This window comes from Spermophilus citellus (genome assembly GCF_964194105.1).
Source record: "Spermophilus citellus genome assembly, chromosome: 9".
Taxonomy (NCBI): Eukaryota; Metazoa; Chordata; class Mammalia; order Rodentia; family Sciuridae; genus Spermophilus; species Spermophilus citellus.
The window spans coordinates 131165614-131190102 of record NC_138191.1 but is presented as its reverse complement, the minus strand read 5'-3'; the positions used below and the strand labels follow the sequence as shown (position 1 = coordinate 131190102).

Below are 24489 nucleotides of genomic sequence, written 5' to 3'. Positions count from 1 at the left end.
GGATTAAACAGGGCATTTGTAGTACTGAGCTATGTCTCCAGGCTTTTTAAATTTTTTATTTTTAGATATGGTCTCACTAAGTGGTCCAGGCTGGCCTTGAGCTTCTGATCTTCCTGCCTCAACTGCCCCAGTTGCTGGGGATTACAGGTGTGTGCCGCTGTGCCTGGTATAAATGGTGTTTTAAAAATTTCAACTTCTAATAATATACAGAAATTCAATTTATTTCTGTATTTCAATCTTATATCCTGCAACCTTCTAGAACTCATTAATAAGTCCAGTGACATATTCGTAGATTCTTTGGGATTATCAATTAGGTTGTATGTGGATAAAAATAGTTTTTTCTTTCCAATCTAAATGCCTTTTTTCTCTTCCCCCCCCTTCTCCATTTTCTTCTCCTCCTCCTCCCCCCCCCTCCTCCTCCTCCTCCTCCCAGGAGCACTTTACCATTGAGATACATCCCCTGCCCTTTTTATTTTTTCAGACAAGTTCTCTCTAAGTTGCTTAGAGCCTTGCTAAATTACTGAGGCTAGCCTTGAACTTCAATCCTTCTGCCTAGATGTCTTTTTTTTTTTTTCCTTTCTTTCTTTTCTTATTGCTCTGGCTAAGACTCTAGTATAATGTTGAAGTGTTGAAAGTAAACATCTGATCTTGGGAATGCACACAATCTTTTATTATGAAGTGTGCTGTTAACTGTAGGTATTTCCTAGATAGCTTTTATCAGAAAGTACCCTTCTGTTTCGAGTTAGTTGGAATGTTATTTCTGAAAATCAAAAATGGGGGTTGGGAGTATAGCTTAGTGAGAGACTGCTTGCTTAGCATGTGAAGATCCTGGGTTTGATACCAGTACTGCAAAATTTCAAAAAGTTGGAAGTGAATGTTGGATTTGGTCAAATATGTCTAGGTAAAAGATTGTGGCACGTCCTATTTCCAACTATTAAGAAAAAGGGACAGTGCTGAATGGGTGTTTTTTTCCTGAATCTACTGAGACTGTTTTCCTTTCCTACACCCTCCCTGCCCAATATGGTGAATTATATTGATTTAAACATGTTGTGGCAAGTCACTTCATCTCAGCCTCAAGAGGCTTTTTGGAAAACGGGAAAATACCTCCACGCATATTTATGGCACATGGAAAAGACCTGGCCCAAATGCCTGGCACATAGTAGGTACTCAATATAAACTGACTTACAAAAATTATATAAATTTACACCGGATTCTAGGTGTCTGTGTTCTTATTTTACCCGCGGCCTCCTTCCCCTCTTAATTCTTCCCTGCCTCGCGGTCTAGCATAGTGCCTGCTGGCACACAGTAGGCGTCTATCAATAAAAATAGGAAAGAACGGTTGCGGCGGCCGCCTGCCCCGCCGACCCCGCCCACCCCGCCGCTTCCCACCCGCGCTGCTACCCCGAGCTTCGGACGCTCAAACTTCAGGCCGCAGCCGATGGGGCGTAGCCCGGCCCCTTCCGACCAATCAGAGCCCGTTCTCTGGGGCTCCGCTTTATTCCTAAAGTTGAGCCCGGCCTCAGAAGCTGACCAATAGGCTGTGGTCCCCTGTTACCAGCGTCCCAAAATTGAAACTGCCGCTAAGGACGCGCAGTAAACGCTCGGAAGCATCCCGGCCCCGCCCTGCCCCGCCCCTGGCCAATCAGGACGGCCATATGAGGCCCCGCCCCCGGAACGCGCGTGGCGTGGCGAGGCGGAACTCGGGCACTGCGGGTCAGGGGCTTCCGGCGGTGAGTTCGGCGGATGCTTACGGGCTTGGGCAGCAGGGTCTCGGATGCGTCCGCACGTGCACACCCAGCAGCAGGCCAGGGGCCCGCGATGCTAGAGGACGGGGCTGGCTCCCGTTCTCCGGGGTTCCGCGTGGGCGTCCCCCGCTCTGCCACCGACGCTTTCCGTCCCTGTGTCTGACTTGAACGTTGCCTTCCGCTCTCGTCTGCGCCGCCCTCAACTTTCCAGAGGGGCGGCGGGGCGGCCGGAGGGCCGTGCTGGTTGTGCCTTCAGCCCTGGGCGAAAACAGACCCTCGGCCTGCAGGGGAGCGGCCCGGCGTCGCTGGCCAGGTAAAGGCGGGGCCCGAGTTTGAGAGCCGGGGGCTCTGAGAGAAGTGGGAAACTTGGGGCAGCCTGCAGAAGTCCCTGACGGAGGCAGGTGTGTGTCCCGGAGCCGGGGCCCTGGGGTTGGGGCGTGAGGAGGAGGTGGTTTCTCAGGCCCCTTCCTGCGCTGCCCGGGAAGGGCTTTCTAGACCAGGCCTGGATCCAGATTTGGTTCCGGTCATGGATTTACCCCTTCCTGGTTGTGAGTTGAGGCAGGTTGCTAAACCTCTTTGGACTTTGATTTCTTTCTTCTTCTTTTTTAAAATATTTTTTTTAATTGTAGCTGAACACAATAGATTTATTTTATGTATTTATTTTTATGTGATATTGAGGATCCAACCAGGGCCTCACATGTGCTAGGCAAGCGCTCTACCACTGAGCTGTGACCCCATCCCTGGACTTTGGTTTCTTTACAAGTCAAAAGAAAGAAAATGAAGCCAGGCACAGTATGAGGCTAGGCAGGAGGATCCTGAGTTCAAAGCCATCCTCAGCAAGGGCGAGGTGCTAAGCAACTCAGTGAGACCCTCTCGATAAAATACAAAATAGGGTTGGGGATGTATGGCTCAGTGCCCCGAGTTCAATCCCTGATTATCCACCCCCCCAAAAAAAAAGAATGGATTGTGGTGTAGCTTTGTGGCAGAGCATATGCTTGGCGTGCTCCAGGCCCTGGGTTCAATACTGAATATATCCACAAAAAAAAAAAAAAAAGAAGAAGAAGAAGAAGAAAGAATGAAAAGAAGAAGGGTAGGTGAGAGGCAGGAAAGAAGAAAGTATCCTTTTAGAAGCTTGATTTTTAAAATTTTGTTAGATTCACAGGTTACAAAGCTTTAGATTTTCAGACTTGGCATTGGTTGCTTTTTGCGGATTAAACTAGTCTAATTTCCCAGTCAGGGCTCTTCAAGGGGAATTTGTCTCTCTTGGCCTTGTTTAGTCCTAACAACAACCTGGTGGGGTAGATGCTGTTACCATATTTGGAGGATGTGAAAAGAACAACAGAGAGGTTAAATAACTTGCCTGTGGCTGCATAGTTCAAGAGCATCCCAGTGGGGTTTGAACCCAGGCTTCTGGCACCAAGGCACCTTCCTCATCCCTGTGACTTGCCATCTTGACTTCAGGCGGAAGAAAGGACCTCCTGTGACCCTGATATCTGGAGTGATGGAGGATATGCCCAGGATGATGGAGACTGAGGACCTCCTGCAGCTTCGGCTGCTCAGCCTGAAGCTCCTGAGGCAGCTGCAGGCTGGGCAAGATGCCGTGCAGCGGTCAGTGGCCAAGGCAGCCCCAAAGGTGGGTATCTTCCTTAGGAACTCCCAGGGGACAAGGAAGGGGCTGTCTGACTCTTAAGAACAGTACCCAGGCCTCCAGTGTCTTCTTGATCATTGTGCCTATTTTATGGATGATGCAAAACTGAGGCCTTGGGAGGTAAGGTACTGGGCTGGGACACTGCCGAGGGTGGAGCAGTGATGGCCTAGGCCATGGTGTCTAGTGCAGGCAGGGTGGATGGGCTCTGGCTGTGCTACCCCTTGGGTGACCTGGCTTGCCTTCTCCAGTCAGGCCTGAACTCCTGCAACATCTACGACTCAGAGACGCCATTGTCCCCAGAAACTTCCTCAATCTCCTGGCAAGCCTCCTGTTCACAGGACAGATGCCATAAGTGGGACCCGCTGGATACCCATGGAGATGACCCCTGTGATGTGGCCTGGCTTGACAGGGTCAGCCCAAGGGTGGCATCTCAACCACCTGTCAAGGGCCAACACCTAGAGCCCTTGGGCCAACCCAGATTCCACTCACTGACCACCAGAGACTCAAAGGAGCCAGCGCCTTTATCAGGGTTGTGTGATCGGGTCCCAAGATCCATCCTGGCTGAACAAAGCGAGCAGTCCAAGGTAACAGAGAGAGGTGGGCATCCACCAGTGAGGCTTCCTTGAGCCTCAGTTTCCCTATCTGACAGATGTGCTGTGGGCAGTATCCCTTGGGGCAGAAGGCTTCCAGGAGGTACCTTGAGTTTTATCTGTGCAGCCTAAGTTGTTGATTTCAGACAGCAGTTGGGAAGAATGTGATGAGCCCCATTATACACGTGGGGAGACGAGGCTCGGAGCCTAGACTTCTTCAGAGCCATGCATAAAGTGGGGGCATAAAGCCTAAACTTATGTTCAGGCTTTTGAGCTCTCACTGTATCCCCCCATTGTGGGCCTCTTTGGGCCAGGCCTGCCAGCCCAACCCTTGCCCCCTTGGCCTCCCTCCTTAGTCCAGAGTGACCTGCCAGGAGCCTGCCACACCTGGGAGCAGCTGGAGCCTCCAGCCGTACCTGGGCTATGACTGGATTGTAGGTAAGGCCTGCCCTCTGCTCACACCTTGCCTGGGAAGGGCGGTCGGGTCCTGCTTTGTCTGTTCTCTTAGTCTCTGCACAGAGGTGCTGCATCTATTGAGTGAACAGAGCCAGAGCTGCTGTGTTTTTGAGCATTTATTACATGCTGGGCCCTGCACAGCTCGGCCTAGGTCATCTTTCTATGTTTTACCCCCAGCCCTCCCCATGGTGGCCTCTGCCTGCTCTCCCCTGGCCTTCTCGGCCTCATTCTTGAATGTTTCGGTATATATGACATCAAATTTGCCATCTTACCCATTTCTAAGTGTGCAGTTTGGTGGCATTAAGGACACTGACATTGCTGTGCCACCATCCATGTCCAGAACTTCTTCATCTTGTATACTGAGACCCTCTGCCAAGGAAACAGAGTCTCTGTCCCAGCCTCACCCCAGCCCCTGGCAAGTACCTTCTCCTGTCCCTGCAAATTCTGTATCCCCTCAGGAGGTGGGTTTGTTCATGCAGGACCATGTGTCAACACATCCATGAGTATTCTGTGCATCCTATTCTTATTATTTATTTAAAATATTTATTTTTGTGTGGTGCTGAGGATCGAACCTAGTGCCTCAGTGCTCTGCTATGAGCCACAACCCCAGCCCCTATTCTTATTTTTTAAATAGGGCCTTGCTAAGCGGCCAAGGCCTGCCTTGCTCCTCCCACCTCAGCCTCCCAAGTCATCTGCCTGTCTTCTCCATCACTTTTTCTCACACTGAGCTTTATGTCCTGACGTTCCACCAACACTGCTTCCTCCTCACACGCTCTCCTGTCCCACCCACCTCCATCTTCCTGGCTGCTCCTTCCCAAATCCCTCTGCTGGGTTCTCTTACCTGTTCCTGTCTCTACACCCCAGTATCTGAGGACTCAGTCTTCCAACCCTGCCCTCTCTGTCTTCCCTCCTCCCCTCTGTGATCCCATCTCATCCCAGTACCACGCCTTTTAAAGTTCTCCCTACACCCTCATTTTATCTCTAGCCCATGTCTGTCCTCTGAATCCTAGACTTGTGCTCTGGTCAGCTTTCAATTGCTGTGCTTGTCTATTTTCTGTGCTATCACAGAATACTTGAGGCTGGGTACTTTGTAATACTCTAATAATTAAGTACTTAGCTGGTCATGGTGGTAATCCCAGCAGGCTGAGACAGGGGAATTGCAGGTTTGCAGCAAGCTTCAGCAACTTAGTGAAGCTGTAAGTGACCTAGTGACCCTGACCAAAATAAAAAAAAAAAGGCTGGGGATGTGGCTTAGTGATTAAGAGCCCCTGGGTTCAATCCCTGGTGCCAATACTACTACTACTACTACTACTACTAATAATAATAATAGTTATTATATCCTTTATAATAAGATTTTTATTTAGTCCACAGTTGCAGAGGTTCAAGAGCATGATACCAACATCTGGTTGGCCTTGGAGAGGGCCTCAGAGCTGCATTGTAGCATGGTACACAGCATCATGGTAGACAGCATCATGGGGGCACGGGCAGGAGGAGCAAGCAATCACCTGGCTAGATAGGAAGCAGGAGTAAACGAGGGGCCAGCCTTGCTCTTCAGTTAACAGCTTGCTCTCAGGAGTCACCAGGGTCCTGTGAGAAACACATCAGTCCCTTCCCGGGGGGAACCCCCTGCCTCCCACTAGGCCACACCTCAGCACTGCTGCCCCGGGGGCCAACCTTCCAGCATGTGGACCTTAGGGACACCCAGATCATACCCACCCATAGCAACCAGGTATCTCGTACTGACCTCACATCTAAGTCCAGGGTCCCGATTCCTCCCCGCCTGCCCCTCCTGCAGCCATCCTGCCTCTATGGATGGCAGCTTTCAGGTCCCATAGGTCAGGCCACAGCTTCTGGGTTCACCTCCTGCTGTTTCCCATGGTGCCCATCCAGCTGTCAGCACGTTCTCTTGTGCTTCCTTCAACACATTTCAAGAATCCAGCTCCCCCTCTCTACCTGGACTGCTGCTGTGGCCTCCCACCTGGTCCCCTGCGTCCCCTCCCCTTGCAGCAGCCAGGGTAGGGATCCTGTAGAAATGCGTGGTCTCTCTGATTGTGTCCTTCCTTGTCCCCAAACCCTCTGCAGGCTTCCTGTCCTCTTCCCTTCCAAACTCGCTCCTTACTCCCTTTTTAGCCACTTGTCCCTGCTAGCTATTTCTCACACAGCAGGCACACCCCTGCCCCAGGGCCTTTGCATCTGCATTTTCTTTTTTGGGGGGTGCAAGGGATTGAACTCGAGGGCACTTAACCACTGATAGGGCTGGGATGAGCCACATCCCAGCCCTATTTCGTGTTTTATTTAGAGACAGTGTCTCATTGTGTTGCTTGGCCCCTCTCTGTTGCTGAGGATGGCTGTGAACTAATGATACTCGTGCCTCAGCCTTAGCCACTGGGATGACAAGCCTGCGCCACCGCGCCCAGCTTGCATCTGCATTTTATCTGCCTTCAGTGTCCTTCCTGGGTTGTCCATGTGGCTTCCTAAGTGCCGTCTCATCAGGGAGGCCTCCCTGGCACTGCTGCCTTGCCTCACGTGGTTGCCTGACCCCGCTGTCCTGGTTCCTGGCAGGTCTTGCTATTCAGTTTGTCTCACAGATTTCTTTGGTGACTGGTTTATTTGCAAGGCTCAGGAGGGCGGGGCTTTGCGTCCTGTGCTTTCCCGGCACAGAGCGACGTCAGCCGGCCCATGGTAAGGGTCCCGTGCAGCAGGTTGGACGGGCCTGAAACAGAACAGCGGTGACAGTGGGTGCCGGGTCCCTCCGCTTTGTCTGGGGTGCAGCGGGGAAGGTAGTGGCTGGGGTGCCAGGGTCGCTGTTTGGGCCTCAGCCAGGGGCAGCCCGGTGGCTCTCAGCCTCTCTGCCATCGCCGCTGGTGCTCTGCCCACACCAGGGTCCATGGACAGCAGCTCCTCCATCACCAGCAAGCCCGAGACCTTTTTCTCTACACTGCAGAAGTTCCGGGAGACCAACAAGGAGGAGTGTGTGTACAGTACCCCCGAGTGAGCAGGGGCAGATGAGGGCGGCGGGGCAGATGAGGGTGGCGGGGCAAATGAGGGTGGCGGGGCAGCTGGGGACTCCACTGTGTGGCCTGCTCACCCCCGTACCCTCACAGACCCCAGTTCCTAGGCCTGTGTGACGGCAGTGACGTGGAGGAGGACCACGAATGTGAGTGCCCTCGGCCAGGCTGCTGCAGGGTCCGTCTATCCTGGCCCCGCCCCAACTCAAGGCCCCTGAGTTCTTGGGAACTCAGGGAGGGAAACCCTGGACCAGTGCTGGTAGGAGCGTGGGAGCTGAGGCCTGGCCTGGTGGCTTAGGTCCTACCCCGCATGACACCCTCCCCCGAAGCCCGTGGCAGGCCCTGCTGGGCTCAGTCCAGTTCTCAAGAGCCCTGGGAGGATGCTCTACCCCCCTTGAGTCAAGCCCCTGACTGAGAGGGGGAACGGGTTGCGGGGAAGGTCCAGAACTTGCTCTCCAGAGGGTTGGTGGGCACAATAGTCGGACATCAGGCGCCTGGCATCTGGAGCCCCTGGCTCACAGAGGCTGCTGCTTCTCCCGGGCTCACAGGTGTGTACTGTTACCGTGTCAACAAGCGCCTGTTTCTGGTGCCCTTGGATCCTGGCATCCCCTGCCGCCTGTGCGGGAGACCACGGAACCCTCAGAGCCCTAGGACTCTGGTGGAGTCCACACGGGTCAGGTGAGTGGAGCCATGAGGCAGCAACTGCCCAGGGGACGGACCTGACCCCTGCTGGTTTTGAGTGGGTGAAGATGAGGCTGAGGCTGTGCTGTGGGTAGCCCCTCACTGAAGCCCTGAACAGGGTGAGCATCCCGCTGTCCATCCTGGATCCCCCGCACCAGTACCGAGTCCATCGGCGGAAGAGCTTCGATGCTTCAGACACGCTGGCTCTGCCTCGGGTGAGCAGCTGGGGGCTGTGCAGGAATGAGGGGGCCACATGGACCCTAGGTCTGAGCAGTGCTGTATTGAGGGCAAGCACAGAGTTTTGGGGTATGTGGGGGTGTCGTCCATCACCCCTGCTCAGGCCCCGGGGGAGGATGTGCCCTGTGACCCAGCTTCCAGAATAGCTGTCTGCCTGCACCCGGCATGACATGAATGGACCCCATTTCCTGAGCTCTTGCATGCTGTGTACATGGTGTCACCCCCACTCCATGTTGCAGGGGCTGAGGCAGCGGAGCTCGTGCCTTGGTAGAAGAGCTGGGGTGTAACCCCGATCTTGGTGCTTCCTCAGCACCACCCTTTCCTGTTTCCCGCTAGGATGGGCGTCCAGGGCCACCCACGTACCTCCAGTAGAAAAGGCGGCTGGGGTTGGAGGAAGAGGAGGAGTGGGAGCTAGTTGGCTTCTCTGCAGCAGGGTGAGGGGTCCACCCTCAGGGTGTTGGGGCAAGGGGAGCAGTTCAGTGAGGTAGGACGTGTTGGGTGCTCGGTGCTGGGGCAAAGCCCGGGTGAGACGCACTCTGCCCTCCCTGCCCTTACCTCCCAGTGGCTAGGCCAGCAGGGAGAGGAAAGGCCCAGGGTCATCAGTGGGTAAGACCCCTGCCCCTTCCCTGGGGGAGGCTGAGACTGCTTAGTGACTCTTCCACCTGATGGGGCCCCAGGCCAGGTGCCTTTAACCCTTCGCTCTCCACAGCACTGTCTGCTAGGCTGGGACATCCTTCCTCCAAAATCTGAGACAAGTACAGCCCCCAAGAGCCTTGACCTCTGGTCCTCCATCTCCGAGGCCCAGCACCAGGAGCTGTCACCATCCAGCTCCCGCCTGGTAGGGTCCAGGTTGTGCCCAAGCCTGGGGTACCCTATGAGGGACAGATACCTTGGAGCAGGCCTGGGAACCAGAGTGCCCTGGGGGGGCAGGATTGGGGGTGCCAGGGCCTGCCCGCCCCCACCGACAGGCACCCTTTGACTCCACCACTCCTCGCTGCCCACCCTGTTTTACCCAGAAAGGTGACCCTGACTTTAAAATGCAGGAGGGCCCGAGGCTGGGCCTGGGGACGACCTGTCCCCCAGGTTGCCCCGACACTTCTCTGTTCACCATCCAGGCCTTGCCAGTGCGGGTCCCACCCCCTACTCCTGTCTGGTCAGAACCCCAGGGCACCTGGCCCTGTGTCCCATGGCAGAAGCCCTAAGGACCGACTTCTGGAGGAGGTGGGCGCGTTCACCTGCGCCTCTGACCTCACCCTAGCGGGTACTGCCTTTGAAACAGACGACCCCGCCAGCCTCAGCTCCAGCAGCTCAGGCCCACCTAGGTTGGGCAGCTGCATGGGCCCAGGCCTGTTTCCTCCTTGGGGTCCAGAGGGGAGGGTCTCCCAGGTGGAGGTGAGGGAATTCTCTGCAAGTTTGTAAATAAAGCTTAGTGCTCGCTGCAGCTATGACTCACACGTGTGCCCTCTCCTGGTGCCCAAGATTCCCAGAGGGCACCTGGCCCCCACTGGCCCCCCTCTCCTGGGGAGAGACACTGACCACCCGGGCAGAGTGCACCCATCACTGCGAGTGTGGTGCCCTGCAGCTCCCACCAGACAGGTGGGGGTCAAGGTGGGTGTTAAAAAGCCACCTCTGCAAGGGCCTCAGTGGAAGCTGGATGGTGTTGGGTCAGTGGTCCCTGAAACCAGTCTCCACCCAAACAAGGGCTCTCTTGGGCCCTTTGCCAGGTGGCCCCCACACGCTCCTCTCTAGCCCAGTCCTGGAAGCTGTAGGTGATCCAGAGCCCTAGTGGGGACAGATGAGGAGATTAGGGGTAGACAGATACCCACCCTGTTTTACCCAGAAAGGTGACCCTGACTTTAAAATGCAGGAGGGCCCGAGGCTGGGCCTGGGGACGACCTGCCCCCCAGATAAGGTTGGCAGAGAACCTAGATGTCGCGACCATTTTTAAAAAGCAGCACCCTGGCTGGGTGCAGTGGCATACCCCTGTAATCCCAGTGGCTTGGGAGACTGAGACAGCAGAATCAGGAGTTCAAAGCCATCCTCAGCCACGGTGAGATGCAAAGCAACTTAAGTGAGACCCTGTCTCTAGGTAAAATACAAAATAGGCCTGGGATGGGGCTCGGTGGTTGAATGCCCCTGAGTTCAATCCCTGGTACCCCCGCCCCCACCAAAAAAAAAAAAAAATGCTTCTTGCCAGGCAAAGTGACACAGACCTGTAAGGCAGGAGATAATGAGTTCAAGGCCAGCCTCAGCAACTTAGTGAGACACTATCTGAAAATATACAAAAGGACTGGGAATGTGGCTCAGTGGTAAATGATCCCTGGGTTCACTCCCAGTACCAGGGTGAGGTGGGGCATCCAGTCTTTCTCCTGTCGTGTATATATTAAGTTGAACAATATGAAGTTCCTGATTTTTGTGGGACAAAAGTGGGGACACAGAAACCTGGTTTAGAAAAGCTCTTATGCCTGAACAGAGTTACTTCGGATTAAGGGAGAGAGAAGGGAGGGGTACAAGGGTACAAAGGATAGAATAAATCTGACATTATTACTGAACATACATATAGGACTACACGACCAGTGGATTCTACATCATGTACAACCAGAAGAATGAGAAATTATACTCCATTTACATATGATGTGTCAAAATGCATTCTACTGTCAGGTATAACTAGAACAAATTTTAATAAGAAAGAAAAAGGAAGTCGGGCCACTATTAAATATTTAAAAAGTTTTTTGTTAATACATAATATCTGCTAAAAATAAAGATACACAAATTTTAAAAATCCTCATCTAAATTTAAATAAGCTATCTAAAGAAGGGAAGGAAAACAGAAGGGAAAATGAAAATATTATAATCCAGTCTGAACATAATGAAACAGCAAAATGGGAATATAGAAAAAATTGGACAGCTAGAAGGCAGTAAAGATGCAATCAAGTGGAAACTGGTAAAGGAAACTTAAGGCAAGATTTAAGTCTAAAGCAAAAATGACAAAACAGTAAAGGCAACATTTAGAGAAGTGAGCAGGCTTTAACAAAAATGAAATTTGCATATAGTATTTTTTTAAAAACGTGTCATTAAACATGAACAAGGTGGTCTCAAAAAAAAAAAGAAAAGCTCTTTTTTTTTTTTCTCCAAGGAACCAATTTATTCTAGAACTAAATAGATTAAATAAACTTTCTCAATAAACATCTTGTGGACAGCCTCCAGTGTCACATCGGTCCCTTCCAGATGTATAAATGGTGTAATATGATTAAAGAGGTTTGAAAATAACAGTTTTTCCATTTCCTGTACCTTAGGAAAAATCTCAAAACATTATATTCCAGGCATATAAGTGTTCAGTTAAACTTATCTTCTAAAAATAACTTAGATTCAGAGAAGCATTTGCTTTATACATATTCAAAACCAAAATTCATCCAATTTCTCCAGCGTTCCATGGAGGAAAAACTGGTTCAACCAAACAGATGTAGCAAAAATTATTTCCTATTGTGGCTTTTCTGTGGAAAAATCCTTTGGTGTTTTCATCTTGTTTTCAGTGTAATGGTATCAATATCCTTTTCTTCCTCTGAATCTTGATCAGGCATCCAACATTGATCTTTTACACTCAAAAAGTGAATACTTCAAAGCTTTGCAGTATCCTTCCTTCAAACACTGCCGAGGAGATTTTCCTTCCTGGAGCACACAGTCCGACTGCAGCAGACAGGCGCCCAGGTCCTCCTTCACGCCCGTGCGCGCGCCGCCCTCCGGCTTGTCCTCGTAATAGCGGGGCATGACGGCGCCTCCCGCCCGCGGCGGCGCGACCCTCTCGGTGCTCAACCCCTACCACCTGGCTAGGTGCGAGCGACAAGAAAAGCTCTTATACTTTAGCTAAGGTGGCACTGGGCTGTGCTGTCCTGTGCTCCTGCTTGTGAGGCTTGATTGAAGCCCTTTTCTCCTTGTTTATAGCCACGTATTAGTTAGAATAAGCTGGGTCATGCAGCAATAACAAGTTAATGTCACAAATTTGAGCAGTTTAAGAAGAGAGAAATATTTATCCATTATGGGTCATGCGAGGCCCAGGCCAACAGACAGTGCTGTGTAGAACATCACCAGAAGCCTCAGCCTAGAAGAGACAGGGTTTCTCTATATTGCCCAGAGGCTGAGGCAGGAAGATCCCAAGTTCAAGGCCACCTTAGGCCATGTAGGGAGACCCAGTCTCAAAATTTAAAAAGGATGGGGGATATATCTGTATCCCCAGCCCTTTCCCTGCTTTTTTTTTATTTTTAAAACAAGATTTCACTTAGTTGCTGAGGTTGGCCTCAAACTTGCGGTCTCAGCCTCCAAAGTCACTAGTTTACAGGTGTGAGCCACCACCCAGCTTGAGAGTTGGTGGTTTCTGTTGAAAATTCTTTGGCCAATGGGAGAAGAGAATCTAGAAGTCTTTCTGTCAAAAATTACAGATGTACAAAGGTGAATGAATCAGTTACAGGTGCAGCTGTGGATCACTGACGCTCCAAAGAGCAGCAGCCTAAACCAGACAGGGTTCCTTTTGGTAAGAGTCTGGGCTGGATGCTTTAATGGGCCATTCGGTCACCAGGCAAGTGGTTTCTATAGAAAAAGTTATTTTGAAAATGTAGAAGGTCCCTAACCCACTGCTTCCAGTCAGTTCCAGGCACAAGAAATAGCAGCCCAGGGGTCCCAGATAGTTACTCTGTACACCCCCCAGGAAAATGCTGCTTGTCCAGCTCAACTGCAGACTGCTGACCTCAGAGATGTGAAAATGTGAAGTGATTTGCATCTTAGAGTCAATGAGATGCAAAAGGCCTAAGCCTAAGAATTCCAGTCTTTATGTACTGACCTCGTGCTCCACCTGTCCCGGCCTTCAAGGCCACCTTACCTAGTGGTGGCCTTTTTGAGTCAGTCTGGAGTGATGGGCTGGGATGGGAGACAAGAGTCTTCAACGTGGCTTTGGCTGTAACCTGATCTGTGAGGCTTTCTGCCCAGAATTCCTGGGAGGTTCTGGAAAAGGCCCTGGGCTGCACTTGCATCTGGTGCAACCCTAACTGCTCCCCCAAACCAGAGTTTTTTGTTTTTTGGTATTGGAGATTGAACCCAGAGGCACTATCCCACTGAGCTACATCCTCATCCCTTTTATTTATTTATTTTTGGAGGCAGGATCTCACTAAGTTCTGAGGCTGGCCTCTAACTTGTGGTCCTCCTACCTCAGCCTTTCTAGTCGCTGGGAGTACAGGGGTGCACCACCAGCCCGGATGGACTCACTTCTTAGGAATGCTTTTGTCAGGGCACAGGCTTCTTCAGCCTAAGGGGCTCCCAGAATAAAGGTCACAGGCAGAGGCCCTCTTAACGGCCTCGTGTCTTCCAGTCTGTCCCTGTCCTCCGTTCCACCTTCTGCACCTGTTCCCTGCTGCCCTCCCGCTGCTTGCAAGGCCAGCCTGACTCCTGACCCAAGCTTCCTGTAACGTGGGGGTTCCCAGGACGCTCTTGGAGCTCTTGGAGCACTCGCTTTGGCTCTGTCCACATCAGCTCGCACATCTCTCCTTTGGAGAGGCCCCCCCACCTCTGGAGCCCTTGGACCACGCCCAGGGGCCTCCCTACACTCTGTGGCCCTTCCACAGCAGTAAGTAGCAAACCACTGAGCGCCTCTCTCCTGTGAGAACTGAAACTGCACAGGAGCAGAGCCAGCATCTTTGCCCTTCATGGAAATGTTTTCATTTTCTGCTTTCTCTAAAGTTTCAGCATTTGGCTGCCTTCTCCAGCCTCCTCTCTCATCGGCCTCCATGGTGACCTGGGCCTGTGCTTTCATTTCTCTGAACAGGAGCTTTGTGGTCAGGCCTCAGTGTGCTGTTCTCTGTTCTTTTTTGTTGTTTTTTTCTCCTCTTGGCCCTTCTTTTGGAGGGGGGTACCGGGGGCACTCGACCACGGAGTCCCATCCCCAGCCCTATTTCGTGTTTTATTTAGAGACAGGGTCTCACTGAGTTGCTTCACGCCTCACCATTGCTGAGTCTCTTCTGAGTATGTAGCATTAAAGGAAAAATGAGATCTTTTACTTCTTCATCACTGACGCCTGTGTGAGCCACTTAGAGATGAGGACGACTCGAGTCCTCCTTTGTGTGGACCGCAGGGTGGAGACTGGAGACAGCCGGGTGTGTGGAAAGGCGGCCGCACGTGCTGCAGATAGAGCCTGGGTCCTTGACGCGGTGGGTGGCACCTATGCCCTTCACCCACTCATTCATTCATTCCTTCACCGCATGCGTGTTGGGCACTGTGCCAGCCTCCGCAGACGGTGGTGACCAGGCCACACCAGCACGGACGGCAGCTGTCTGGGCTGCGGAGCTTCCGTGCTGTGGATGAGGTGACAGAAGTGAGCCAGGAAGTGGGAAATGGCAGCTGGTGGCGTAAGCGCCACTTCCCTGTCCTAGTCCTGCCCTCCCAGGTGAGGAGCCTCTGCAAAGCCACTGGCTCTGTCCCCCCTTCTCCCAGCGCAGGGCAAGCGCTGCTCTCCGTGTTAACCCTCGGGCTCCCCGCCTCTGGGTCTTTTCTCGCCCTCTTGCCTCTGCCCAGAACTTTCCCCAAACGCACCCAACTCCTACTCGGGCCTCCCCTGGTCCCCGGAACCCCCTGCACTCTGCTTAACTCTGAGGTCCCTGAGGCAGGCGCCAAGCAGTGTGCCCAGGGCCAAGTCCAGAACAGCCGTGGCACTTGATGGTGCTCAGTAGTGGACGGGGGCTGGGAGTGCCCTCCAGCCTGCAGGCTCTGGCTCCTGGCCCTCAGGACCATGGGCTGCCAGGAGGTGACCTCGCGGTGGTGCCCAGGACCAGGAGAGGATCGGGCCGCACAGCACCTGCCTGGGGTAAAACCCAAGTTCATATTCAAGGGCAGCTGCTCCCGCGTCACGGTCACCCCTAAGCATTGTAGGCCGCACCATCGTAAGTCGGGGACTGTGTGTAAATGCCAAGACGTCAAGGTTGCCATCGGCTCTTCCTGTCCCCACTCACCTGTCATGGGGTGGCCGTCAACCAGAGCCGAGGGACACCCTGAGTTCACTCCTGTTGGCACCTTCCCAGGAGGGTCAGAGGCAAGGAGACGGCCCTCCTCCTGGCCCACGGGGCTGTTCCGGACCAGCGCAGGAAGCAGGAGGCTGTGGTGACCAGGCCCTCTCCGCAGCCGTCGCCTGGGACGCAGGGAGGGCCTGGTCCACTTCCTGGGAGGGTAGACGCCTGAGGTGTGCAAGAGCCATGAGGGGAAGTCTGGGCTGCTGTGGCGAGGGTGGCATGTGAGGTTGGGTCCTTTCTGTCAGGTGTCTGACGACGGCTTGGGGCTCTGGGGACAGCCCCTGTTGTGGCACCAAGCAGGGCTCTGACCACAGGTGTTCTCAGGCCCTCCGTCTGCGGCTCAGGGAGGCAGGTTTTCTTCCTGCGTCCAAAGCCCCAGCAGCTCCCGAGACTCAACGGAAACCACTCGGCCTCCCCGGGCCCCGCTATTAGGACTGACCCCCCACTGTCCCCGGACAGGAGGCCTGTCTTGGCCAGCCAGGACGGGGACCCTACAAGGCTCAGCCTGTGGAGGAGGTGGGAGGGAGGGCTTTGAGGATCCTCCAGGCCTCGGGTGTGGTGTGTATGTGAGATGGAGAACCCCAGCCACAGGAGACCCAGCTGCCCCTCCTTCCCATTTCCAACAAGTTCTGACCACTCCCTGGGCACGGCCACCTCCACTCCTGGGGAAGCCCCTGCTTCGAAAGGGAAAGCACGTGGCACCAGTGCCAGCTGTGTGGGGTAGAGCACTGGCCTGTGGGTCAGTATCTACTCCTGCCTGTGGGCAAGTCAATGGTCCTCTCTGAGCCTCAGTTTCCTCCTCTGTGGAATGTGGGTTATAACACTACCTAAAGCCACTTGAATGTGGGTGTTTGGAGACTACAAGGAAAGGATCAGATACAGTGCCTAGCGCAGTGCCTGGCACAGAGTACATGCATAATAAATGTATGGTATTATTTGAAACAAGGGCCCACGCATATGTTGTAAGATTGGGGTGTCCTGTTCTGGGGGTGGCCCACCTACCTGGACTGATATACAGTAAGGACTGAGAGAGGGAGGGGAAGATCCGGACACTTCTCCATTAAACAGTGGATAGCGAGTTACGCCCAGTGTCTGGCAGGAGCTGGCTCCATGGGGCTTCAAGCCGGGGAGGGCTGGCCAGGGTGGGGTCGGCAGGTGTGAGAGGCCTGGGCACCCTCAGGCCCTTCCAGGAATTCTTGCTTGGAAACTGGGGACATGGGACTGCGTGTAGCATAGTGTAGGACAGCAGGATGTGGTGACCAGCCCCCACCCTCCTCCTCCAGGGGTAAGTCCTGCTAACTACCTGCCCACTGCCAAACCTTTCCCCTCCTGAGCTGTTGGGATTACAGGGTGCCATCGTGCTGTCTGGGATCCTGGGTTTTGGTTTTGTACTGGGGATGGGCTCAGGGGTCTTCTCCTGCTAGCTGTACCCCCAGTGCTGTTACTTTTATTTTGAAACAGGGCCTTGCTAAGCTGCCCAGCCTCTGGGATTGCAAGTGCGCACCCCTGGAGTCTTTTGACAGCCATTCCCTGTGCCTGCTGCTGGGCCAGCACATGCAGGGCTCCCTGGCCTCGTCCATACAGGCCAGCCCTGGGTGAGGGTGGCATTCACAAGCTCCTGGGGCCACTGACAGCCGTGAGCCAAGGCCCAGAGTGCATTTTCCCTTTGTCCCTGTGGTGGTCCCCATCTCAGGCCGTCTCGCTGTGCCTCCTGACCAGTTGGGTGGGCCTCCAGAAGGCTTCCTGTCCCCTAGGCCCAGCTCTTAGGCTCCCACCGCCCCTGGCCGTGAAGGGCACTCAGTCTCAAACCATGAGTCCACCAGGAACCTCCGAATGTGACCTCGTTTGGATTAAGGGTCTTTGCAGCTGCAGTGGAGGTAGATGCGGGGGGTGTCGTTCTGTACTAGGGAGGCCCCAGCTCCAACGTGGGTCCTCCTAGGACACGGGAAAGGAGCCGGCACAGACACCCAGGGAAGGGGCGTTCCAGAGGCAGCTGGGACTTGGAGCCTTTACAAGCCAAGGGCACCAGGAGCCAAGAGAGGAACGTTGTCCCTGGGCCTCCAGAGGAGCCCACCCTGCTGATACCCTGGCCTTGGACTTCTGGCCCCTGGGGCGACAGAGCCTCAGCACCTGGCCCAGTTGGGTCCCCCTGAGCTCAGGAGCCGCAGAATGGCACAGGTGTGGGACGCGGACCTCGGAGGTGAGGGGACCCCCGCCGGTGAGCATGGGGCCCCTGGGGCTGGCATCCTGAAGGAAGTTTGCAGTGGGCCACCACAGGAGGACAGTGACAACGGCCACCAGGAAGCCACACAGCCCTCAGAGGAGCAGCCCCGCCCCCCAGCCTCCAGCAGCAGGGGTCAGCAGCTGCTGGTGCCTGTGCTCTACGGTGATGGGTGGTCGGTGGTTGGTAGGTGAGAGGCTCCCTGGTGCCAGGAACTTCCTTGTGAGGCCGGAGGATGATGGCTGCCTCCCGCCCACGCTCCCTGGACTCCAGAGCTGCCTGGCCTGGGCCTCGTTTTCCCACCAAGAATGCTGCCTGTCCAGCCATGATGGCCTGTGGCAGGTGACAGGTGGGGGAGATGGCTGGCTGTGGGTGGGCAGCGGAAGGCCAGATGGCCGGATGAGGTTCTGTGCCCACCTCACCTCTGGTGTGCCACCAGCAACTGGGACTTGGCCTCGTGGCTCTTCTCTTCACTCCAGCCCCCGAGGTTCTATAAATCTGGGGAAGCATCTGTCTCAGGAGCTGATTAAATCCTGGAGCTCCTGACCTGTGGTGTCACTTAGTATCATAATAAGGAGGGGTTAGGTAGTTCCTGCTGTGTGCCAGGCGCTATTCTGAGAGCTTACACCTCTGAGCCCTCTGAATCCTCCAACTACCCTATGAGTAAAGTATTATTGCCATTTTATAGATGGGGAAATGGAGGCACAGAGAGCATAAGTGATTTGCTTAAGGCCACACAGTCAGCACACGACCACACTGGAATTTGAACTCAGACCATCACGAACTCTGGAGTCCATACTTGTAAGCTCTGCCATGTGCCGGCCAGTGACATGGTTCCTGGTATTTCTTCCCTCCGGGACCTGGCTTGGGGTTGGGCTCTTGTTTTCTTGGGGGGCAGTGCCAAGCCCAGGCATGGAATGAGGGAGACCCTGTCTGGTCCTTGCCCCATGGGCCACTGACACAAGCACCCTCCGAAGCCCTCTCACACACTCACCCCCTCACGCTCGAGCGTGCTCACACGTGGATACAGCACACACGTGCTGGGGGCCCGGGGCAGTCACTGTGGCCCCACAACTTAGTCATCTGACCCCCGGCCACGCTTCCTTCCCCAGAGCTGCTGTGGCTCCTCTCAGCTGCGCCCTTCTCTGTTTCTCTCAGTCTCACTTTTCGTTCTGACTGCGAAGGACTTTTTTTTCTCGATCTCTCTCTTGTGGTTTTCACAGTGCTGGTGGCTCCAGCTCAACCCCAAACCTGCCGGGCCACCACCTGCCGGTCAATCTGCGCACTGGGGCTGGGAGAGGCCCAGGACTTCCCTGCTTGAGGCTTGGCAGAGGAGGCAGGCTCGCGAGGAGGAGTGAGGTCACCAGGCGGGGGGTGGGGACAGACCCCAGACACCCGTGTGGTGTGTGGTTTCAACGTCAGCTCTGGGAGCCCTGGGGGGTGCCTGGGGTCGCCAGCTGATCACAGAGCTCCCCGAGTCGCTGACACCTGGGCACCCCAGATGTGTCACCCCCCCTGCGTCAGGCCTGGGGGTCTCCCAGCTGGCCCTTCCACCTGCTTCCCACAGCTGCTGGGGACCTCCGGGCTGGGCTCAGAGCCACTCCTGGGGTGCTGGACTCCTGTGTGGAGCAGAGGGTGACTCAGCCACGCAGGGTCCTGGGAAGGAGCGGCGCTACCTACCCAAAGGCTGTCCCAGTGAGCCACATTCCCAGATGCTTCCCTCTGATGTGACTTTGGACAAGCCACCTCTCTACTGATTTTCTTATTTATAAAATAGCTTCTCAAGGGCCTGGGAAAGGTAGGAACTGTACTAACAGATTTATTTTTTTTTAAGATTTTTTTTTTTTAAAGATAGAGTGAGAGAGGAGAGAGAGAGAGAGAGAATTTTTTTAATATTTATTTTTTAGTTATTGGCGGACACAACATCTTTGTTGGTATGTGGTGCTGAGGATCGAACCCAGGCCGCACGCATGCCAGGCGAGCGCGCTACCGCTTGAGCCACATCCCCAGCCCTTTAAGAATTTTTTTAATATTTATTTTTTAGTTATTGGCGGACACAACATCTTTGTTTTTTGTATGTGGTGCTGAGGATCGAACCCGGGCCGCACGCATGCCAGATGGGCGCGCTACCGCTTGAGCCACATCCCCAGCCCCTAACAGATTGCTTTTAAAATAAATTCAAGTGTGAAAGAAAATGTCTTTTATAATGTCCACCTCACGGGATAGGTGGGGTAAGATGAGCTCATGTGGAAAAGACCTGTTAGAGGCCGATTGTGTCCCCTAAACTTGTATGTTGGAGCCTTCATCCCAGGGGGACTGTACTTGGAGACAGGGCCTTTGAAAGGTAATTAGGTGGAAAGAAGTCCTGAGGGTGGGGCCCTAATCCAAAAGGACTGTGTCCTCCGTGTAAGAGGAGAGCACACCAGCAATGTCGTGTGTGGGCAGGTAAGAAGGCGGCTGTCTCCAAACCAGAGAGAGGCCTTGTGGGAAGCCAGACCTGCCCACACCTGATCTTGGGCATCCAGCCTCCAGAGTGGTGCTTTGTTTCGCAGCACGGACACGCTGACACAGGCTGTGGTGGTCTTGAGACCTCTGGTTTCAGATTTCAGAGTTTTTTAGATCTTGGAATATTTGCATATACATAATGAGACATCTTGGGGATGGGACTCAAATCTAAGCCCCAAATTCATATATCTTTTATCTACACCTTATCCACACAGCCTGCAGGAAATCTCTATGTATTTTTAGTGTGCCTGTTTTGGGACTGCAAGTTGTCACATGATGTCAGGTGTGGAATGTTCCACTTGTGACATTATGTTGGCACTCAGAAAGTTCTAGATTTTGGAGGATTTGGGATTTTTGGATTTTGGGATTAGGGCCAGGCATACTGGAATGCACCCACAATCCCAGATACTCTGGAGGCTGAAGCAGGAGGATCACAAGTTCAAGGCTAGTCAGCCTGGATAATTTAGCTAGATCCTGTCTCAAAATAAAAAGTAAAAAATGCTAGGGAGGGGCTGGAGATGTGGCTCAAGCGGTAATGCGCTTGCCTGGCATGCACGCGGCTCTGGGTTCGATCCTCAGCACCACATACAAATAAAAATAAAGATGTTGTGTCTGCTGAAAACTAAAATTTAAAAATTCTCTCTCTCTCTCTCTCTTAAAAAAATACTAGGGATATAGTTCAGTGGTAGAGCAGCATCCCTGGGTTCAATTCCCACTTCTGCCAAAAATAAAAATATGAAAAAAATAATTCAGTTTGGGGATGCTCAACCTGTATTGCAATGGCCACGTCCACATAGTCGCATAGTAATTGCTCAATAAATGGCAGTCAGTAATATTGTTAGCCCAGCAACTAGCCTTGGAATCTAGAGACAGTTTCTCCCCCTGGGTCAGAGGACAGATGTACTACTTCCCAGCACAGAAAGCTCTTCTCCCTCAGGGGATGCCTACTTCAGGGCAGTCAAGAAAATGTTTTCTGAGAGCAAAGACTGAATCGATTTGCCAGAAGTTCCTTGTGAGATTGCAGGGTCTCCTGAACTGCATGCTCAGAGCTCACCTGGGCAGGCTTCATGCCATCCTACGGGCTCCACGTGCCTGATGACCAGTGTGAACCCAAAGCTCACGCTGCCCACAGTGTTGTGAGCAGTGAACGTTTAAACCCGCCAGGGCTGGGCTCCCTAGCAAAGGAGTCTATGGAAGCTAAACTCAGTGAGTTTTATCACCATCACCACCATCATCTCAGGATGGCTCTATTCACTAATATTTATGGTGCCAACCCAGGAAAATAAAGCACTGAAGAAATTAGGCAAAATTCCCTGCCTTCGGTGCTTCTGGAAGGAGTCCTGAAACTCCAGGGACCCTGGGAGCCAGAGGCAGGTTCAAGTGCAGTTCCAAAGTTCTGTCACCCAGGACACCTACAGTGCTGTGGGGAAGCAGCTGTCTCCTCTGGGCTCCTGCCTGCGACCTGGCTTTGCGGCTGCATGTTTAGGATAGATCCTGTCTTTGTAGTGGTCGGGCAGCGGGTGCTGGAGGCTTGCCACTGGCCCGAGCTGGTGAGGGCTTCTCCTTTAATCTTCGCAGAGCCCTCTCAAGTGGGTGCCCTTGTCATCCGCATTTGATGGCTCAGGAAACCGAGCCCCAGCAGGTAGCTGGCTTGCTCCAAGTCCTTCAGCTTTGGCTGTGATCCGAGTGAGTTTTGTCTGCCGTTTCTGAATGCCTTTAAAAAAACCCTGAATAGTACCTCCAGTTACATCTCATTGCGTAAAACTTTCCATTGTTTTAATTTTTATTTTCTGAAGGATTACTAATCACATGAAAAAGGCCTTCAGTGCTGCTTGCTCCATCTGGGTCCTGGGGCCAGCGGTGGGGCCCGCTGCTGCAGGCGAGCCTCCGCCTGGGCTCTGCAGGGTGCGCTCCGGGGAGGGGCCCCGGGGGCTGACCTGGTCATTCTGAGATCGGGGGCCCCTCCTGGGAAGAGTGCAGGGCGCAGGCTGCACAGCGGAGTCAGAGTAGGGGCGCGAGATGACTCATCTGCCGCTGCCTCTTACCCAGCCCCTTTTCTCGGTCTGATTGGGCTCCCGAGGGCCGAGCCTTCTTCCTTCTGGGTGCTGAGTAAGCAGCCTGCCCGGTCCCGCCCAGCTCGGGCCCCCTCTGCAGCTCTCTCTCCTGCCTCCTGCGTGGTAGGGGCCCCGGGGCTGCTGGGAGTTCCCCCCAAATGCCCTCCTCGAGGTCTTCCCAGCAGCCCTGCTTGGGCCACTCTTGTCCTTCCTCCCCTTGCTTCAGGTCTCAGTTTGGAGGTCACCTCCTTAGACAAGCCCTCCCTGACCACTCTGCCCACATGTCTGGCCAGGCTGCTTCTCCCAGGGCTGGCGCCTTCCCCGCCCCACAGAGGGCAGCTCTGTCCTCCCAGCTCACCGCCCCACTTCTGTCCATCCAGTACCCACATGTCCTGCCTGTCCCACCCAGCATCTGCCCTCCTGGCCTCTCTACTGCCCCCTCTGATCCAGCCTCCACCTTCTCTGCTCAGGATGCAGCGTTGACTTCTTACCTGCCATCCCCACTGCCATCCTCCCCTCTGCCCCTGCCTGGGCCACCTATTCCAACATGGCAGCCAGAGTGACCCCGGGGAGAACGCACACCAGCCACGTGCTCGCCATTCAGAGCTGCCGATGGCTCCATGTCACTGAGGAGACAAGCCCAAGTCCCCAGCAGGTGCAGGCCTTGCGGACCCTGTGCTGCCCCCTGCCCTCACCTCCCGCTGCGGGTCCCTCTCAGCCCTGCCAGCGCCCCTGCCCTCTCTGGGGCTGTCACCCAGGCTGTGCCTTTGGCCTCTACCTCTGTCTGCCTTTGCTCAAAGAGCTACTTTCTGGGGGAGGCCTTTCCTGACCACTTGATTGAGTGGTCTTTTCTGTGCTGCGGATGGAACCCAGGACCTTGCGCATGCTGAGCAGAGGCTCCACAGCAGCAAAGAAACACATTAGAGCTGGTGGTGGCAGAGGGTTGTGGCTGTCCCTGCACTAACCGGCTGCCTGGCTTTGGGGTCAGAGACAGTTGTGGGGAGGGGTTGTCGGTGGAGTCCCCCTCCCCCGCAGGTCTGACATTCTAGGCCACCTTGTGCTGCAAACCAGAACCTGTTAAGTGATAATGAGTCGACGGGCTCATTGATGACAACTGTTGGGTTTTCCTCAGCCCAAGCTGTGGTCCCAATGGCCACGGGCAAGCCCAGGAGTCCCAGACCTGGCTGAGGCCTGCGCGGGGGTGTGCCTCGGTTTCTTAGGATTTCCTGCTGGGAGCCTCGGCCAGGCCAGGCCTTGTGGCCCTGAACCTCCCATTCGGAGGGAGCGGGTCCTGGGGGTGGGCTGACCCTCACTAGCAGCTCAGAGGGACTGACCAGGGAAATCCCGGAGGGATTTTCTGAATGAACCCCACACATGGGTGGGCAGGGTCCTTCCTGGCCAGGCGTGTGGCCCACCTCCTGCCGGAGGTGACAGCATGGTTGATGGCGCCGACCAGAGGGCCGCAGGGCTCGGTTCCGTTTTCGTTTTCGAACTGTGTCGGCCCTCCCAGCCTGGGTCGGTACCCAGGAGCCCAGCAGCAGCCTGGCGACCAGCAGGCCTCAGGGCCCTGTCCTTGGCCATTCTGTCTTCCAAAAACACCCTGCGAGCCGCGTGTGACGGCGTTGGTGGACCAGACAGATGAGCTCCCTGTCCCCAGAGGTCCCGTCCTAGTGGGGAGAGTTGGGCCAGAGGCAAGTCATTTCAGATGGCGCTGGGTCCCTTGAAGGGATGAATCAGGGCCGTCAGGAGAGGCCTCTCCGGGGGTTTCACCTGAGCCGAGAGGTGAAGGACGGGAAGGGGCGGCATTGGTAGAGCCCCTTCTTTCTTTTTTTAAAAAGTTTTTTAGTTATCAATGAGCCTTACTTTATTTATATGCAGTGCTGAGACTTGAACCCAGTGCCTCGCACGTGCTAGGCAAGCGCTTTGCCCTGAGCCCCGGCCCCTGCAGAGCCCCTCTCTATGCGGCTCCTCTGGGGCAGAGCTGGCCTGCAGTGCGCTTGACCTTCTAGAGCAGGCAGTCGTAAGAGTTTTGTGTCTGCCCACATCCATCACCACAACGAAGGAAATGATTTGTCTGGGAGAGTGTTCTTGGAGGACTTTTGAAGAGCTGGGGGGACAGGGTATCTGGGGGAGGGATCAACAAGTGCAAAGTTCCTGCGACAGGGAAGAGCTTGGTGACACCAGGAACAGAAAGGGGCCAAGGTCAGGGACCCCCACCTGGAGGGCTTCTTGGCAAGCTCAGGTCTGAGTCAGCACCTTGTGGACACCTCTGGACTGTGAGGGAGTGGCCACTGCA

The 24489-nt window shown here is 54.3% G+C and overlaps 2 protein-coding genes across 4 annotated transcripts; one reads left to right on the top strand and one right to left on the bottom strand.

Moving 5' to 3' along the window:
- Positions 1–1671: 1671 nt before the first annotated feature.
- MIIP (migration and invasion inhibitory protein) lies at positions 1672–11699 on the top strand. Of its 3 annotated transcripts, XM_081308715.1 has the most exons (10): positions 1672–2058; positions 3207–3378; positions 3642–3977; positions 4340–4421; positions 7322–7430; positions 7544–7596; positions 7996–8125; positions 8247–8343; positions 9075–9203; positions 9481–11699. In XM_081308715.1, the coding sequence occupies exons 2-10, from the start codon at positions 3247–3249 to the stop codon at positions 9565–9567; spliced, it is 1155 nt and encodes a 384-aa protein (XP_081164841.1). In that variant the 5' UTR covers positions 1672–2058; positions 3207–3246; the 3' UTR covers positions 9568–11699. The 3 variants fall into 3 exon arrangements, with proteins under 3 accessions (XP_081164841.1, XP_081164842.1, XP_081164840.1); XM_081308714.1 differs by having other exon boundaries at positions 1673–2058; positions 9075–9484; XM_081308716.1 differs by lacking the exons at positions 7322–7430; positions 7544–7596 and having other exon boundaries at positions 9075–9484.
- Positions 11700–11807: 108 nt separating this feature from the next.
- Positions 11808–12201, bottom strand: LOC308657196 (cytochrome c oxidase assembly factor 5-like). Its single transcript, XM_081308717.1, has one exon. It carries the CDS (start codon positions 12130–12132, stop codon positions 11938–11940), a length of 195 nt encoding a protein of 64 aa, XP_081164843.1. The 5' UTR covers positions 12133–12201; the 3' UTR covers positions 11808–11937.
- Positions 12202–24489: the final 12288 nt, after the last annotated feature.

Coding starts and splice junctions, on each gene's coding strand:
- LOC308657196 (XM_081308717.1), bottom strand. CDS start 12,132: ATGCCCCGCTATTACGAGGACAAGCCGGAGGGCGGCGCGCGCACGGGC.
- MIIP (XM_081308714.1), top strand. CDS start 3,247: ATGGAGGATATGCCCAGGATGATGGAGACTGAGGACCTCCTGCAGCTT. Junction 3,379..3,641: donor TGGCCAAGGCAGCCCCAAAG/GTGGGTATCTTC, acceptor TGCCTTCTCCAG/TCAGGCCTGAACTCCTGCAA. Junction 3,978..4,339: donor AACAAAGCGAGCAGTCCAAG/GTAACAGAGAGA, acceptor CTCCCTCCTTAG/TCCAGAGTGACCTGCCAGGA.